General features: G+C 43.8%; 1 protein-coding gene across 1 annotated transcript in view; it reads left to right on the top strand.

Moving 5' to 3' along the window:
* Positions 1 to 17,110, top strand: part of ADCY3 (adenylate cyclase 3) — a 136,650-nt gene extending 119,540 nt beyond the window's left edge. Inside the window, exons 15-22 of the mRNA XM_069071985.1 lie at positions 986 to 1,048; positions 2,287 to 2,368; positions 4,577 to 4,735; positions 7,446 to 7,592; positions 8,021 to 8,140; positions 11,408 to 11,531; positions 15,579 to 15,703; positions 16,362 to 17,110. Coding sequence (XP_068928086.1) covers positions 986 to 1,048; positions 2,287 to 2,368; positions 4,577 to 4,735; positions 7,446 to 7,592; positions 8,021 to 8,140; positions 11,408 to 11,531; positions 15,579 to 15,703; positions 16,362 to 16,544 — 1,003 coding nt within the window. The 3' untranslated portion in view covers positions 16,545 to 17,110. The remainder of the gene's footprint in view (positions 1 to 985; positions 1,049 to 2,286; positions 2,369 to 4,576; positions 4,736 to 7,445; positions 7,593 to 8,020; positions 8,141 to 11,407; positions 11,532 to 15,578; positions 15,704 to 16,361) is intronic.
* The last annotated feature ends 1,154 nt before the right edge of the window (positions 17,111 to 18,264 follow it).

The raw sequence follows: 18,264 nt of genomic DNA, 5'->3' as shown, positions 1-18,264 counted from the left end.
ATCCCACCTTTGTCTTACCTGTACTTTGAGATCCCCCTTTACATCTGTCCTAAACTTGGGCCCCTTGGGTGGGGGAAGAGAGAGGGCTGCCGGCCCTCCCAGCTAGTCTCTTATCTTTAAAGTGACCTTGAGCTAGCAAAGAATTGTAGCCAACAGAATTGGAAAGGTCCAAAGAAAATGAAGCTAGCACAACAAATAGAAATTTATTGCTAGAAGTTTAATAACCAGTGCCAAAAGTATCCTGAGATAATTTTCCTCTCTGATGTAGTCTGTTTATCCACCCTTGGAATTATAATCTATAAATTTACCCCATGTGGAGGGGCATGCTGACAAATGTTTAGTCACTGGCTTCCTCCACTACCCCATACTGTACTTATAACAAACTTTTAAATTTAACCTGCATTATTAACATTTCCCCCACCACTTTCTTAAGTCTAAATAATCAATGAAACAATAAATCAAGTCCCGATTTGCAACATTTGCCAATTTTCTAGGTGAAAAGGCTGCTAGAAATGTAATGACCGAGAGCTGGCTTGAGCTGGCTCCAGCACAGCCCTGCCTATATTGTTCCTCAGTTACGGTCACTTCACAAACAGATATGCCACTCTGGCCACATCTCGGCTGTTAATGTGCTCTTTTGGCTAAGGCCTTCTTATTTCTGGATCAGCAAAGGTCAGCTCAGTAAAGCAACATAGTGCCTTTTCTTTACTTCTTCTAAAAAGCTCTCAGGTTAGAAATAAAACCATGAGTTTGGGTGGGGGGAGGGGAGGAAATTAGATGCTCAAAGGTAAGACTGGGTACTAAGGAAAGTTATGTTAGGGGCTAACCCGGGGAGTGAGGAAGGAGATACCCTAAGGAAGAGAGTAGAGGGAGAATGGAAGGTGCCAGGATGTAGAGAATAGGGTGGGTGTGAATGATATTCTGATGTGTCCGCTTGGCTCTGGAACCTAGATAGGAAGTGACTGAACTATGTCTGCCCTATTAGCTTCCCGCCCCTGGTCATTACAGAGAAGATGCAGGTGCTCACCACCCTCAATGGCACTGATGGGTAAGCACCACTGCTTCCTTCTTTCCTTTCACCCTCCTCATTTCCATGTTGTCTTTTCATTTCTGTAAACTTGTCATAGTACTTCTATGGGGGTGACATACCATGAAGCTATAGTCTCACCCCTTGAGGGATACATATGGGAGGGCAATGTGGGCAGATGGAGGTATTATAGATCCAGGTGAGACCCTGTCGCTGGGTCCTAGTCTTGTTCTGTTAAGTCAGGGAAAACTTCCAGAAGGGAAAAGATTGTGGAGGGAAAGGGAGATTGATGGTTGGATGAAGAGGATTGTTTTTGATGGGTTAATGAAAAGAAGGGAAGAAAGAAAGAGAGAAAAGAGAATAAAAGACAAAGAAAGAATGAGACAAAAGGATGAGAATGAGGTAAAAAAGAAGAGAATGAGAGAAAAGAGAATAAAAGAAGAGAAAAAGGAAGAAAATGAGATAAAAGAATGAAAAAGAAGAGAATGAGAAGAAATTGAGAGAAGAGAGAGAATGAAAGAAAAGAATAAGAGGTAAAAGAATGAGAAAGGGAGGGAAAGAGGATGAAAAAGAAGAAAAAAGAAAGGAAGGGGAAGAAAAAAGATCAAAGGAAAAATAGAGATTAGAAAGGAAGGGGGAAAGAGAAAGAAATAAAGAGAATATTAAAGGAAAAAGAAGGGAAAGGAAAGAAAGAGAAGAATGGAGCCAACGCGTAGAGGATAGCCATATTTGGCCTTGCTAGGGCCCCCCCAAAACTGGTGGATTGGGAGTAAACTGTGAAGGGGGCTGTGGTAGTGGGAGGTAATGATTACAGGATACAGTAACTTCTTCCTTCTTAGAATTCTATACAATGAAAGAGGCATTTGTTGTGTTCCTAAAGAGTGAGTAACATATTTATCCAACACTATGTGCCTTACAGGGGTTGGTCACAGGGTCTAGGTTGGGTGAGGAGTTAAGCAAAGCCAGAAGATTGATTAATGTTCCACAGGCAGGTGAGGATGTTCTTAAAGTCTAGGAGGATCTGGGTCTCAGTGTGGAGGGTATTGAGAAACAGGGCAAGGTTATTGGGTGGTGAGGTAGGGTGAAACTAGGGAGCGGTAAACCCTGCCTTAACCTAAACGATTGGTCCTCTCTTGGGTTGACTTCCAGGGGGCGGGAAGAAAATCCCCTCCAGAGTAAGTCCAGTTCCATCTTCTCCTTATGTTCTCCTTACATTCTCTGTGTTCTTACCCTCCCCGCTTCACCCTCATCTGAGCCAGGCTGCCCCTGATCCCCTCCAAGTACTCCATGACGGTGATGGTCTTCGTGATGATGCTAAGCTTTTACTACTTTGCCCGACATGTGAGTACCTCTGTTCTCTGTACCCAGGCCCTAGAATATACTAGAAGTCTCTGGGTTGTTTTATTTCCTGGTCTTGGAGCTCAAGGTCTAGCTACAGTTCCTCTGTCATTGACTTGCCTTGGTTTCCTGTTTAGGGACTTCAGTTAAAGGCAGTGAGGTGAAAGGGAGAGGGGATTAGCCTTAGATTCAGGAAGACCTGGGTTCAGGTCCTGCCTCTGAAACCTCCTGGCTCTGTGACCCTGGGCAAGTCACTGTTGCCTAGCCCAGTCTCTAAGGCTGCTGAGTTACAAAGAAGGTACCGATCTGCATCGGCAGAGCACTCCCCCAGAGCTCCCTACGTTGCCAGAATCTCGTTTTGTCCAAACATGATTTATAGCTGCTTGGCTTTTCTCCCTTCTCAGGGAAGACCACATATTCCTGTCCCCAGTGGCACATCAGCCCATTTTGGTGGGTGTTGAGTTCCTCTTTAGACTCTCTGCTAGGCAGGGCAGGAGGAAGTTTTGTGCCGTGCAGAGAGCCTTTGAGTTGACCTTAGCTCTCTCATGGGGTTGAATAGGATCATTGCTGTCTTTGATTCTTCATGATCCCCTAAGCCATACTAGTGTCCATGGGGTTTTCTTGACAAAGACACAGGAGTGGTTGGTCATTTCCTTCTCCAGTGGATTAAGACAAACAGAGGTTGACTTGCTTAGGGTCACGCAGTTAGTAAGTGTCTGAGGCTGGATTTGAACTCAGGTCTTCCTGACTCCAGGCCCAGTGCTCTATCCACTGAGCCACTAAGCCACCTAGCTGCCTCCTTATCAGGAACATAGGTTTAAGTAAAAAAGGATTTTAGAAGCCATCTAGTCCCCAAGTGCTGGACACATCTGAAACAACCGAACAACAGAAGTTCAGCCTCCTTATTTCACAGATGGGGAGACAGAGGCATGGGGCAGGGAAGTGACTGAAGGTCACACAGGTAGTAAAGATCTTGACCCAGGTCCTTGGATTCCAAATACACTGCTCTTTCCACTGCACCAAGGTGACCTCTGAGGACCTTTTTAGACCTAAATCTGTGAGTCGACAAGACAGAGAAGTGAGGAGCAGCTGAAACGGGATGTCCGTTGTGCTGTGCCAACGCACCATTGGCAGATGTAAGAGGAGCCAGGGAAAGGAAGGGGGGGGGGGATCCCAAGAGAAGAAGAGCAAAGGAGGAGAGAATGAAAGAGAGGAAGAAAAAGGTGCAAGTCCAGGTGCCACCCAGGTGGGAGCCTCTGAGATTGGAGGGGGGGAGGGGACAGGAGAAGCCCCTCCACAGGCCAGGACACCTCCCTTGGCAACATTTGGCCAACTACCAGGACTAGATTCAGCACCCAGGAGTCTTCAAATATACAGCATTCCTCTTTGATCTGTTGTAATCTGCATTGGACAATGGAAGGAGCACTGGGATTTAGAGGCAGAAGCCAAGGGTTCAAATCCCACTTCTGTCACTTTCTAGCTGTGTGATCCTGGGCAGGAAGAAAGGAAGGAAAGGAAGGAGGGAGGGAGAGAAGGAAAGAAAGAAAGAAGGAAGCATTTATTAAGTACCCACTCTGCCAGGCACTCTGCTAAGTAAGCATTTTACAAATATTACCTCATTAGATCCTCAAAATAACCATAGAAGGTAGGTGCTGTTATATCCCCTCTCCCCATTTTACAGTTGAGGAAATTGAGGCAAATAGGGACAAAATGACTTGCCAAGGGTCACACGGCTAGTAATTGTTTGAGGCTGGATTTGAACTCAGGTCTTCCTGGCTCCTGGCCCAGCACTCTCTCGATCGTGCCACCTGACTGGCTCTAGAGGTCCCTTTACCTCTCCCAGCCTCAGTTTCCTTGTCTGTCAAGGGAGGGGGCTGTGCCAAAGGGCCTTCCAGCTTTAGCTCTATCATCCTAAGGCACTGTGGACTGGGGCTCCTGGGTCTTAAGCCTGCCTCTGGCACTAACTTTTCAAACCAAGTGAGTCTTTTCTATTTGTTTTGCCAAATGTCTAACCACATTTCTGCCAAGTATTCCTTTTCATTCCTAGCTCCAGGGCCCCTTGACCATAGGATGGTGGAAGGGGCACTGACTCTAGAGGTAGGGGACCTGGGTTCAAATCCCACCTTTATTCTGGCAGATGCTACCTGTATCACCTCAAGCAAGTATCTTACCATCTCTGGGCCTCCCTGTACTGTTTGCTTGAATTGGCAGGTGGAAAAACTGGCCCGGACCCTGTTCCTGTGGAAGATTGAAGTCCATGACCAGAAGGAGCGTGTATATGAGATGAGACGCTGGAACGAGGCCTTGGTCACCAACATGTTGCCGGAGCATGTGGCCCGTCATTTCTTGGGCTCAAAGAAACGAGATGAGGTGAGTGAGGGGAGGAAACTTGATACCATTACCCTAAACCTAGAGGGGGCAGAGGAAAATTTCCAGACATCCCTGGGTGGGGCCTACCTGTCCTCTGGTGGCCCTACCTTGTGGTGAAGCTCATTGGTTAGTAAACACGTATTAAGCACCTACTGAATACCAGGCAGTAAGTATTCAAAGATGGCTGTGAAAGTCCCTCCCCTCAAAGAGCTGACATTCCATCAATGTACATGAAGGCGCTTTGTAAAATGTGAAGGATAAACTTCCAGCAGAGTCCCATGAGAGCAGCAGTCTTTTCCCTTTCTTCTGTATCCCCAGTGCTTAGCACAGTGCTTGGCACATATTAGGTGCTTAATAGATGTTTATAGACCGACTGACTGACAATCCACTTATAATCAATTATTATAGGGGCCCATGTGGTATACTGAGTGAGCACTCTTGGGTGTTCCAGAACAAAGAGAAGCCATCATTTCCCATCCCAAGACATTTAGTCTAGGATATGCCAGACCATGAACTCTGTGTCTAGGTGTCTGTTTGTTTTTTGTATTTGGTGGGGAAGGAAAGTGGAAGACAAGATATATTGATTATATTGGTGTATCCAAAGTCAGCATAGCATTGTTGCTAGAGGTGGGGGGCGTGATCTCAGAGTCAGGAAGACTTGAGTTAAATACTCACTGACCATGTAATCCTGGACTTAAATCTTCCCATGCCCCAAAGCAACTCTCTTCACCTATAAATTGTGGGAAGAGTGCCTATCTGCATTGGTAGAGGGAATTGCCTCATGGAGAGGCTCCTTACATGGATGAAATTACGGGTCTGGTTCAAACAATATCGGTATGTCATCAAACGATATTGTGGGGGAATGAGGCCCTGGCTTCAGGGGGAATCTTTTATAGCAACTATTCATATATCTGCTTAGTAAATACCCCTAACTAAAAGCTAATTAACTCTGGCTGGCTAATTGATTTTGTTTTGGTCGTTTAGGCATTTTTTGGTTGTTCCTGACTCTTCAAGACCCCTTTTGGGGCTCCCGTCTTACTTTAGCAAGTCAGAAAAGTCCACCCTACAGTGGGTGAACTGGTTCCTTGCTTTACCCCACAGTAGGCACTAGCTTTAGGCTCCTACTCCTGATGCTGTCTTAAAGAAAAAAGGTTCATTCCTATGTTACATAGGCTCTGGGCTCACTCTTTCAGACCCTAGAATGCTGGCAGGTGGAGACCCCACAGGGTGTCTGACTTCTTCCCTCAGAGATCTAGGAGTAATCCTGAAAGGTTAAAGGGGTTTTTTCAAGTACTTTTGCTTTTGAGCCCCCCAGTGGTATACTCCTCCCCCACTGATTAACAGTTGATATCAATTAGCCAGGAGCAGCTAGGTGATACAGTGGATAAAGTGTCAGGTCAGGAGTCAACAAGACCTCAGTTCAAATCTGGCCTCAGATACTCACTAGCCGGGTGACCCTGGGCAAGTCATTTAACTTTGCCTCTGTTTTCTCATCTGTAAAATGCGCTGGAGAAGGAAATAGCAAACCACTCCATTATCTTTACCAAGAAAATACCAAAAGGGGGTCATGAAGAGTCAGACACAACTAAAAAATGCCTAAACAACCAAAACAAAATCAATTAGCCAGCCAGAGTTAATTAGCTTTTAGTTAGGGGTATTTATTAAACAGATTTAAGAATAGTTGGTATAAAACATTCCTCCCCCAAAGCCTGGGCCTCGTTCCCCCACAAGAACATAGAAGCTAGGGAAAAGTGTGCTCGAGCTTAGAAACACACGTCACAAGGGGTTACCTCTCAGCTCCTGGTTGCTGAAAGTTCTTTTTCTGCCTCGATGGGGTGGGTGCTGATGAAGTTCACCTCAGACATGGTGTGATTTTTCTGCTGGACTCCTCATGATCTCCTGAAGTGGTCTTTTACTGAGTGCATAGTTTGTTCTTGGCTCCTAATGCAAAGACTCTCAGGCATTGATGTTCTGAGGAACATCCATGTGAAATCTAAAATCTCCCAGCCTTTTGAAGTTAACAAGGTCATCCTTTGGTCCAGAAGTGAAGAGGAAATAGAGGCTCTCTCCTCCCTCCTTCCTTCCCCCCACCTAAAGTAATTTCATCTCAGGGGCTTGGTGGAACTGCTTCCACGAGGCTGGCCTGCCACTAGAATGCCAGATTCAGATTAGCTCACTAACTTTATCCAAGCCCTGCAGATCCACTTCTCAACCAATTCCAGTATACTTTGTGCATAATGTAATTTTGTTTCTTCTAATGTCTGGAAACATTTTGTTTCTTCTAGATTGGAGGGACTTTTTGCTCTTAGTTCTATGCCTTTGAGGTGTTCTCACTGTATAAATGGCATTGGGGTGTAGCCCATCTTGTTATTTAAGTGTGATGAAGTGCTTTATTAATTGATTCAATCAGGTCCCAACCTTATAGATGCTTTTTTTTAAACCATCACTGTCATATACCTATGACTCTCTCACTTCCTATAGTGAGTTATATATATATATATGCACATATATGTATATGTATAGTTATAAGGAAAGAGTTAAACAAAACAGATTAGCACATTGGCCATGACTGAAAATGTATGCTCCATTTCATCCTGTATACTACCACATTTCCCAAGAGACAGCCAATCCTATGAAGTCATGATTGGCCACCATGTTTCTTACAGTTCTGAAGACTTTCAATGTTTATTCTCTCCCCACCTCTTTTCAGGAACTGTACAGTCAATCATATGATGAGATTGGAGTTATGTTTGCTTCCCTGCCCAACTTTGCTGACTTCTACACAGAGGAGAGTATCAACAATGGTGGCATTGAGTGTCTCCGCTTCCTTAATGAAATCATCTCTGACTTTGACTCTGTGAGTATTTCAGACTCACTTCTCACTCCTCCCATCTACCACTGGGTACCAATACCCTATAGATCCTCAAACTCTGACTAGGGTATAATCTGGGACAGGGCCAAAGAAAACAGAGTAGAGGGATGTTTGTTGCACAAGGGATGCAGCCCTTGGGGTGGTGCCTTAGCTGTTTGTATTTGAGGTCCTACAAATACTTGAAAATGCTAGAGTTTGAAGAAGATTTAGGCCAGTAGCTCTTAAATCAGCTAGATTGGAAAAGCTGACCAGTGATGGCCTCCAAGACCATCTTGCTTCCTTCATCTTACCCAGGTCCCATTAAATGCTGGGAAAAGCCTCTGTGGGGGTATTCTGAGGGTTTTCAGCTTTAGGGAAATTTGTTCTCATCCCCTTACTGTGCTAATGTTTCTCCCTTGTGATTCTTGCTTCAGCTCCTGGACAACCCTAAATTTCGCATCATCACCAAGATCAAGACCATTGGCAGTACCTACATGGCAGCATCTGGTGTCACCCCAGATGTCAACACCAATGGCTTTACAAGTGGAAACAAGGTAGGCACGCTGCTTGTTGAGGAGACGAGAAGAGAGGGGAGCTGACCAGATGGGGAAAAGAATGAACAAGAGAGCGCCCAGTTTTCAGCTTCATGAATGCAGCATGGTTCTTTGTGTCTTCCCTGAGCTCTTGTTATATCGTTTTTTGTATTATGATCATTTGTGTGAATATCTTACCTCCCTTACTAGACTGTGACCTCCTTGTGGTCAGGGATCAAGTCCTAATCATCTCTGTACCCACACCCCCTAACCCTGGGCCTTGCTTACAGCTGGGCCAGGCTCACAGTAGATGCTTAGACAATGTCAAACTCAACTGATTAAGAAGGGCTTGGTTGGCAGAACAAAGGGTAGCTGTGTATTCTCATGCCTCATCAATCCAACCCAGCCAAGAAAGGAACCCAGGTTTTGAAGTCATAGATCTAGAGCTAATGGAGCTCCTCCAGAGGACCTTCCCATTTCACAGACGAGGAAACTGAGGCAGATAGTGGTTAAGTGACCAGTCCAGGGTAATGCTGGATTTGGACTCATCTTCCTAACTTCAAGGACTCTGCTACATCTACTTTCTCAGGCTGCCTTTCATGGTGTAATAAGAAGCATCAACTTGGCAGGTTTTTTCTTCCTAAAACCAATATGGGTTGGTGGTACTCTTTATGTCTATTTTGCTGCCTTTTCTATTTCTTACTTCCCCCTTTCCTTTAAATTAAGCACATTTATTGAATGGTTGTAGAAGACTGGCCTTAGTTTCAAGAAGTCCTGCCTCTGACACCTGCTGGCTGTGGGACTTTGCTTGAGTTAAAATCTGGCCTCAGATACTTTCTAGCTTTGTGACCCTGGGCAAGTCACTTTACCTCTGTTTTCCTTAGCTTCCCTATCTGTAAAATGGGGATAATAATAGCACCTACATCCCACGGTGGTTGAGAGGATCAAATGAGATAACTGGAAAGGGCTTAGCACAGTGCCTTGCACATAGTAGGTGCTATTATATAAATATTAGTAGTTAAGTCATTTAACTCCTTAGTATCCCCAGACAACTCTCTAAGATAGTAAGGGACAGGGAAATTGCTGATATGTATCAGTGAAAGGAATTTTTACTTTGGCAGTTCTCTATACTAGACTGCCTCCCTTTAGCACAGATGAAATAAAATAAAATAAAGGAGTGTCTACTTTGTACAAGGCATGATGTTGGGTGTTCTGATCAGGGAACAGAAAACAAAATGTAATTTACCATCCCTGCCTTCATTAAGTTTTACTGTCTAGTTAGGGAGACAAATATATGTAAAAAAAATGTAAATATATATTTTTATATATATGTATTTCATATATTTTACATATATATGTAAAAAAACCCAACAAATCCAAAATTTAAATTATAGTTAAAAACCACGGTAGAAGAGATGGTACATAGGGGCGGCTAGGTGGCGCAGTGAGTAAAGTGCTGGCCCTGGAGTTGGGAGGACCTGAGTTTGGTTCCGGCTTCAGATACTTAACACCCACACAAAAAAACTAGCCATGTAACCTTGGGCAAGTTACTTAACCCCAACTGCCCTCCAAAAGGCAAAAAAAAAAAAAAAGAGAGATGGTACAAGCAAGTACAAATATGATATAGAGGAAAGAGTGCTGGACTAGTAAGCAGGAGTCCTGGATTCAAGGTTCTGCCACTAATAGATGTGCAGCCTTTGGGTAAATCACTTAACCTTCCCATGGCTTCAGTGTTCCATTTATAACATTGGTTGGACCAAGAGTCTCCCAGCTTGAAGACCCTGTTTTTATCTATATGTCATATGTCTAGTTGTTAGATGAATATTTTGAATTGTGATTGTTAAGGTAGGTCAGGGGAGAAAGAGCTTTATATCTGAAGGAGCTAGTATCTGACTATACTACCATGTTTCCTCGATAATAAGACACTGTCTTATTATATTTTTTGGACAGAAAAACACCAGAGGGCTTATTTTCAGGGGAGGGCTTATTTTAATGAACATTGACAGCAATTTTAATAAACAGGTAAATGTGAACAAAAAAATGTACCTTTATTCAATAAGTAAATCACTGGGGAAGAACAAGATGACGTGCTCACTGCTGCAGCTCTGATTGGATGCAGCTCAGAGCGCGGTGTGCGTTTCACGGGGGGGGGGAACAGTGCATACAGAGGGTACTGTAATGTAGCATGTAGCGCATGGGATCACCTTCACTACAGTAGCAATCTCAATAGGGCTTATTTTCAGGGGAAGGCTTATTTTAGAGGAATCTTACACAGTAAGGGGAGGGCTTATTTTCGGGATAGGTCTTATTATCGGGGAAACACGGTAGGTGCTGGGAATTAAAAAACAAAGTAACAACATTCTCTCCCCTCAAGGATGCTTGGAGTCTAAGTGGGGAAACAATATGTACATAGAAATATGTTCAAAATAAACATGATTTTATTGGTAGGGAGGTATTAGCAGCTGCAGGGATCACAGATTTAAAGCTGGATGGGACTTTAGAAGCCATCTATTCCCACACCATCATTTTCTAGATTAGAAAACTGAGGCCCAGGGAAATTGTGACTTGCCCAAGGTAATGAAGTAAATAGAAAAGATGGGATTTGAACACAAGTCCTTTGACATCAGAGCTAATGCTCTTTCTACTGTACCATACTGCCTTTTCAAGCAAAAGTTCCTGTAGCAGAAATGGAATAAAGAAGTTTCATGGAAAAGGGAGTACTTTAGCTAAGTCCTCAAGGAAATTAGGACTTCTGAGAGGTGGAGGTGAAGAAGGAATGCATTCTAGGCATAGAGGTTCTGGGTGTGGGGAACAGGTTATACAAAGGCCTGGAAATGGGTGATGGGAGTGTCACGTGTAAAGAACAGGCCTCAATTGGCTCCTGTTCCCCAGCCCGTATCTTAGGCCTGCCACTGATGGCCATGGCCCTGCTTAGGCCTTCAGGTGGTACTGAAAGAGGTTTCCAAGGGGCAGCTAGGTGGTGCAGTGAATAAAGCACTGGCCTGGAGTCAGGAGGACCTGAGTTCAAATCTGGCCTCAGACACATAACACTTTCTAGCCCTGTGGCCTTGGACAAGCCACTTAATCCCAATTGCCCTGCCTTGCCCCCTCCAAAAAAAAAAAAAAAGAGGCTGCCAGCTGTGCTCAGACAGGGTGGACACTGGGTCCCAGGAGAAGGTCTTGTATGGGTGAAATGCTGTACCAAGGGATAGGAGGGACAATAGAGGTCTAGGGAAGTAGAAACAGGTTCTTGAATTTTTCTCTTTTGCTCCTACTCTGTGGCACCAGGAGGAAAAGTCAGATAAGGAGCGCTGGCAGCATCTTGCAGATCTGGCCGACTTCGCTCTGGCTATGAAGGACACTCTCACTAACATCAACAATCAGTCTTTCAACAATTTCATGCTTCGGATAGGTAAGTACTGGGGCACAAATACTACAGGACAAGACTGTCTTAGTGGGGCCCTTTGTGCTGCTGGGGGCTCAGAGTTACACAGTAGCATCATCATATTAAAAGAAGAGAAAGAATCGTGGTGAAGCTGCCATTTTGAGATGGGCCAGGAGAAAAGGGAGAACCAGTTGCAGAAGAGGGATCAAAACTAAAACACTCTCTTTCCCACTGGGCCCCCTTGGGGAGGCTATATTTCATTACTCTTGTCTTCAAGTCAATTTTTTTTCCTTTAAAATGTTTTATTGGATGTATTATTTTTAAAACATCACTGTCCCTTCCCAATGATTTCTCCTCTCTAATGCAATTAAATCCTCCCTCATAACAAATAACTGCAATCAAAACCAATAAATTCAATGGTCATGTATGCCTCATTTTGCCATCTAGAGTTCACAACCCTTCAGCTGAGAGGCAGGCTACAAGCTTTATCATCAGTCCTTCAGTCACACAGGGTCACAGCATCAGTCACAAGAGGCCACTGGTAGCAGTGTGGATAGAGTGCCGGGCCTGGTGTCAGGAAGCCCTGAGTTAGCTCAGACATGTTCTAGCTAAGTGACCCGACAAGTCACTCACCCCATCTTTGCCTCTTTTTCTCAGTTGTAAGACAGGGATAATCCATAGCAGCACCTACCTTACAGGGTTGTTGTGAGGATCAAATGAGATCATATTTGTAAAAGACCTTTAGGACAGTGCTTGGCACATGGCAGGAGCTACATTGCTATAGAAATGTTTATTCCTTTTCCCTTCCCCCTAACAAAGTCTGAAATATGTCACCGTTGTTTGCCTTTGCATTATTGTGGTCATTGTGCCAGTTGTTTTCCTGATTCTGCTTACTTCATTCTGCATCAGTTCATACAAGTCTTCTCAAGTCCCTCAGAATTCCAAGTCAATTTCCACAGCTGTCTGGCTCAGTCCTGCCTGGCCCTCTGAGTGGCTTGTCAGAGGAAGTGTCCATTCTTATTGCAGATAGCCAAGTCTGAAAGGTGATAGTTTGAAGGGCAATTGGAATTGTGTCTGCTGAGCACTGTGCTGGGTCATGGCGGGGGAGGAAGTGGAGTGGGGAGCACTAGTAGTGTGACATGTTCCCTATTTTCCAGAGAACTTACAAGTGAGACAAGAATGATACCACAAATATATAGAGAAATATTTTTTTAAAAATAGAATACAATATATGATAGCATAGAATTACAGGTTAAATTGTGGTACAGATTCTTAAGAGCTGGAGTCCAGAGAAATCTGGTGAATTGATAGCTCCATTATGGAGGGCCTTGAGGTATGCATAAAATTGGGATAATGCAGAGGGGAAAGGGAGGGAGGGTTTATGGCAGAGAAAACAATAAAGGCAAAGATACTGATAGGAGCGAGGCATGTTTGGAAGGTCCACAAGAAAACCAGCCTGATAGAGCAAGGGTTTTGTATAGGTTGGAGAGATGAAGTGGGGCCAGTTTATAGAAAATCTTTGAAGCCAGAGTGTAAAAAATTTAGGTGTGAATGGAGTGGAAATGAGGAGCCACTGTAGGTTCTTAAGCAGAAAGCAACATTAAAGGAAGATTCATATGACTATGGTACAGAATGGATTGGACAGAATGGGGTACAAGGAGGTCAGTGAGGATTACTCTAGTACAGCATGTGGTACCTCGTAGGTAAAGGAGAAGAGAGAGTTAAGGGGAGGGTAGTCAGTTTTATTTGCAGAATAGTGAAGGAAAGGGAACTAGAATTGACAAGAATCATTCTTTCCTTCAAGGAAGAATGATCAATGGAATTGTAGCAACACAAGCCACATAGTAGTGAGTGAAGGAGCAAACAAGAAGAAAGAAAATGAAGGCAACAGGAGATGAGATGACATGTTTGAGAAAGTAAAGATGGAGGGGACATTTGTTCTGAGAGCTCATTTTTTTTCGGTTTGTTTTGTTTTGTCTTTTTTTTTTTTTAAAGCAATCGGGGTTAAGTAACTTGCTCAAGGTTACACAGCCAGTTATTTCTGGGTGTGGTGCTAAGTATCTGAGCCCGGATTTGATTCCCGGGTCATCCCGACACTGGAGCCAGTGCTCTTACTCGCTGAGCCACCTGGCTGCCCCTTCAGAGTTCTTTTTTAAGGACAGGAAACTTAGCCATGTTTGATGGGGCATCAAGGGAAATCCAGCAATCAGTTAGTAAGCATTAAGCACCTGCCATGTGTGTTGGCAATATGGAGACCAAATTGAGACAGTTCCTGACCTCAAGTCTATGAGAAAACTACAAAATCTTCAGTGAAATACATAGCAATGTAAAACCAATTTGTTTTTCCAGCACAGATCGCTGGCTCAAAGTGTGTTAAACAAAACAAAACAAAACACACAGCCTGTTACAAAACCAATTGGATTAGTTCATCAATATGTCTCAGGCAGGTATGGTAGATGGGCAGTGAACGGGGTCTAGAACTGGGGAACATCTGGGGAACTAGTACTTTGAAAGATTCTAGGATGCTTGATGATCAAAAACCCATCTCTTCAACACTAATGCCCTCTCAGAGATGCAGTATAGCTGAGAATCAGAAAAGCCCCACAAGAATTTAAGTTAGAAATTTTAAATTTGCAAAAACAAAACAAAAAGAAAACAAAACCAAAAACAAACCTAAGTTACAAATAACCCAAAGGAAAACTGAAAAAGATACATAGTATACAGAAGCAGGTTGCATATTACCACTGACTACTTATGTGGTCATCAGATGTTATCCAATGTCTGAGAGACCAAAAGAGGCTGGTCATGTAGCAAGAATGAGAGGAGAAACACTGGCATCCCTAATAATAAAAGAATAAAAAGGCATCCAGGGCAATAGGCAGATTCTTCAGGGACAGCATGAATTGGGATCAGATAACTAGTTTGGGGTGGGGAGTGGGGGTGTAGAATAGTGGGGAAGGGAACCTTACCATCAGTAGAGGAAGCACTTAAGTTATGAAATCATGGACCTCCAAAAGTAAAATGTTTTAAAAAAGATAGTGTGCCCCATATATATATATGTGTGTGTGTGTGTGTGTGTGTGTATATCTATATATCCATATAGATACATAGTGTTATTTCGATTATAAGCTCATTGAGGGCAGGAACTGTTTTTGCCCGTTTTTATCCCCAGCACTTAGAATTTAGTTTGCCACATACTCCCTTCAAATACTTATGTTAGCTCCATTATCTTCCTCTTCCTCCTATGGTGCAGGGATAAAAAAAAGTAGACAGTGCAACAGAAAAGGAACCAATGGAGATGAAGAGATTTAAAATATCAGAGGAGGGGGTAGGAGTGAGAATGAAGTCCTCTTGGAGTAGAAAAAGAATGAAGATGAGAGCACAGGTGAAGGGGGTTGTTTTCAGATAGCAACGGTGGAGATAAAGTTGGGAGGGGAGGAAACTTCTCTGAAACAGGAAAGATGAGAGCACAGTATCAAAACAGAAACTTCTAGGCAATAAGAGTAGATGACATGTGTCCATGAGAGATGGCTTTGATTTTTTTCAGGGAATTAACCAATCAGATCATCCTTATTAAGTGCCAAGTATTGGGGATACAAGTATAAAAAGTGGAACCCTACCAACTTGGGGGAGACAAGAAGTACAGATATACAAAGTAATAAAAACAAAGAGGGTAGGCAGGCACTGGCAACTGGGGAAATCCTCAAAGGCATCATGTAGAACACGTGCTTAAAGCTTCATCTTATTGGGAGAGAGGCACTCTGGGAGGCAGAAGGAAGAAGGCAGTGCATTCCAGAAACGTGGACAGTGAAGTACAAAAGCAGAGAGACAAGAGATGAAGTGAGTATGTGAGGAAGAGAGGCCAGTCTGGCCATATCTCTGAGGAAGGGCAGGTAATGTCCACTGAGGCTGGAAAGGTAGATTGGAGCCAGGTGGTGTAGGGTTTTAAAAGCTAACTTGGGTATTAGGCCTGAGTTATCATAAGAAAGGCACTTTGTAAACCTGAAATCACTGTAAATGAGTAATTTACGAAAGGTAATGCCAAACTTCTTATTTCTCCTATGTTTTCCACAGGTATGAACAAAGGAGGAGTACTGGCTGGGGTCATAGGGGCCCGAAAACCGCACTATGACATTTGGGGGAATACTGTCAATGTGGCCAGTAGGATGGAGTCAACAGGCGTCATGGGTAACATCCAGGTATGTGTCCCAAGGGCTCAGCATCAGTTAGAGCAATCCATGGCCAGGGAAGCCTGTTCATTCATCCCAGACCAAGCTGTTTTGCCAGCCCAGCATTCATTCCCCCGCATTCACTCCAGACCTGGGTGGCTATAGGGTTGACATGGTCAGAGCCTTTTTTTAAGATAGTATTTGATCAGCAGAGGAGGCCAGAGACCTCGATCCAGGTCTTCTGTGAGGAGCCCCTGCCTGATAATATCTTGTTCCAGGTGAAATCAGCATGGCACGCTGGAATGAGTAATGAATTTGGGCTTAAGGATCTAGGTTTGACTCTGGGCCCAGCCACTTACTGCATCACTCTTGGGCCTTCAAGTGCTTCATATGCAAAATTAGGGGGTTGAACTAAACTGGACCTAAAGTACTTTTCATCTCATAATCAAGAGAAGCTTTGAAGGGAAGAGGTCACAAGGAGGGTGAAGTGGGAGGTGGTGCACAGATGAAGAATCTGAGGACCAGAGAGGTTGACTTGCCAAAAGTCATACAGGTCTAAGTGGTAGAATAGCCTTTGTTCTTTTCTCATTAGCTAATTCTGGAGTACTTTGTTGTCCAGCACAAACTTCAATCTAGGTTCACTTTCCTACCCTACACCCTTTCCTATGTACCATTCCTCATTTTCTAGGTGGTGGAGGAAACACAGACCATCCTCCGGGAATATGGCTTCCGCTTTGTGAGACGTGGTCCCATCTTTGTCAAAGGAAAGGGTGAGCTGCTGACATTCTTCCTGAAGGGACGGGATAAGCCAGCCCCGTTCCCTAATGGCTCCTCTGTCACACTACCCCACCAGGTGGTGGACAATTCCTGAGTGGCTCCTACCCACCCAGAGATGGGAGGGGCAGTTCCTGAAATCAGAACACTACTTTGTGAAAGACAAATGACTAAGTCTTGACATTCTGAAATTATCAAATGGATTCCCACATAGACTTTAGATACAGCCTCTCCCTGCTTCTCCTTTGTTCTGGGAGTGTGAGCTCAGTGGGTACCTGCAGTCACCCCTCAGTGTGCATACAGCTTCTCCTTCAAAGTAGGGAGAAATAGTCCTGGAATGACCTTTCCAGAACCCTAGCACTTCCCTCCTCATGCCCCTCCCCTCCCCCCAAGCCAAGAGAGGCCAGAGCCACTGTGAGCAGAGCTTTTATATCAGGGACTTTGCTACCGGGCCGGCCACCCAGATCCGATGGGGGTTTGCACAGACAGGAGGGATTGAGGCTCTGTCTGTTATGGGAATTCCAGAGAGGGTCCAGTTTGTTTTTCATGCAGTCTGAGACAAGTAAACAGACCAGTCCTGATTGGTCTGTTCATTGTAATGGCTTTCCTGGATATCCCTGCCACTGTAGTCTTGAGATCAGGAAGAGTGAGTGCAATATTTCCTTTTACTTGGGGGAGGGGAAAAATTTATTTCCAAAAGAAAGAAAAGACATTATATATAAACAGATTCTTCTACATTTATATTTTTAACTGTTTCTGTTAATTAACAGTTTCTTTCCAATACTGCCTTGCCTTTTAAGCTCTTGCTAGTCACCTTTGCTATAGCTTTAAAAGAGAATTTACAGGTGATAAAGAACAAGACTGTTTTAATAAAATGTTTATCCTACTCTGAGTGTGGTTATTTCGAGGTTTCTAACCCCACTTTCCTTCTGAGTGCTAGTAAAACGGGCTTCACATACTCAGACAAAACATCTCTGGAAGGTGGGATCTGGAATCATGGACTAGAACCTAATTTTTTGTTTTATTTTTTTAAATTTTTGCTTTTTGGAGGGGGGAGGACAGGGCAATTGGGCTTCAGTGACTTGCCCAAGGTCACATGGCTAGTAAGTGTTAAGTGTCTAAGGCCGGATTTGAACTCAAGTCCTCCTGCTTCCAGGACCAGTACTCTATTCACTATGCCACCTAGCCACACCTAAAACCTAATTTTTAATCACTGGCCAGTGCTAGGAAAGCCCAAAGAATGGTCATACCATGCCCCTTAATCTTTTTCTTTCCCACATTAACCAATGATTAACACATAGCCAGATGTGACAACCTTCAAGGAAGGTCCATATCTCAGTTCCTAGTTATCCACACTGAGCTTTGCCTGTAACACAGATAATCTAAAACTCTTAATCAGACTTTAGAGTGTACTTCTGTACCCAGAAATGTGTCTGACATTCCAGAATTCACATGCAGTGGAAAGAACTCAGAAGACAGACCAGAAAGCCTGAGTCTAAAATTGCTGAAGCAAATACAGTTTAAACACAGAGAGAGCTCTATCAGGAGGCTGTGCGTGTTGTAGAGCTTAGCTCATGAAGTTTTAAACAAATTTGATAACCCTAGAATGATCCAACATAACAAATGCTTTCAGTAGTTCCCAAGTACTCTGTAAGGAAGAATCAGGGGCTACTATTTGCTAATAATTTCAGTGGCTTATTCATTGTTGATGTAAATTCTAGGATTGAAGGTCTTAAAGCTGGGCTGTCAAAGTCTGGATTCAGTTCTTTAGGATCTAACATTGCTACTTGTAGGTGAGCTCACATATGTTATTTTCC

The sequence above is a fragment of the Petaurus breviceps genome, unplaced genomic scaffold (genome assembly GCF_028583685.1).
Source record: "Petaurus breviceps papuanus isolate PSGF00001 unplaced genomic scaffold, PetGlider_PUasm1.0 90845, whole genome shotgun sequence".
NCBI lineage: Eukaryota > Metazoa > Chordata > Mammalia > Diprotodontia > Petauridae > Petaurus > Petaurus breviceps.
This window is presented reverse-complemented; position numbering and strand designations above follow the sequence as displayed.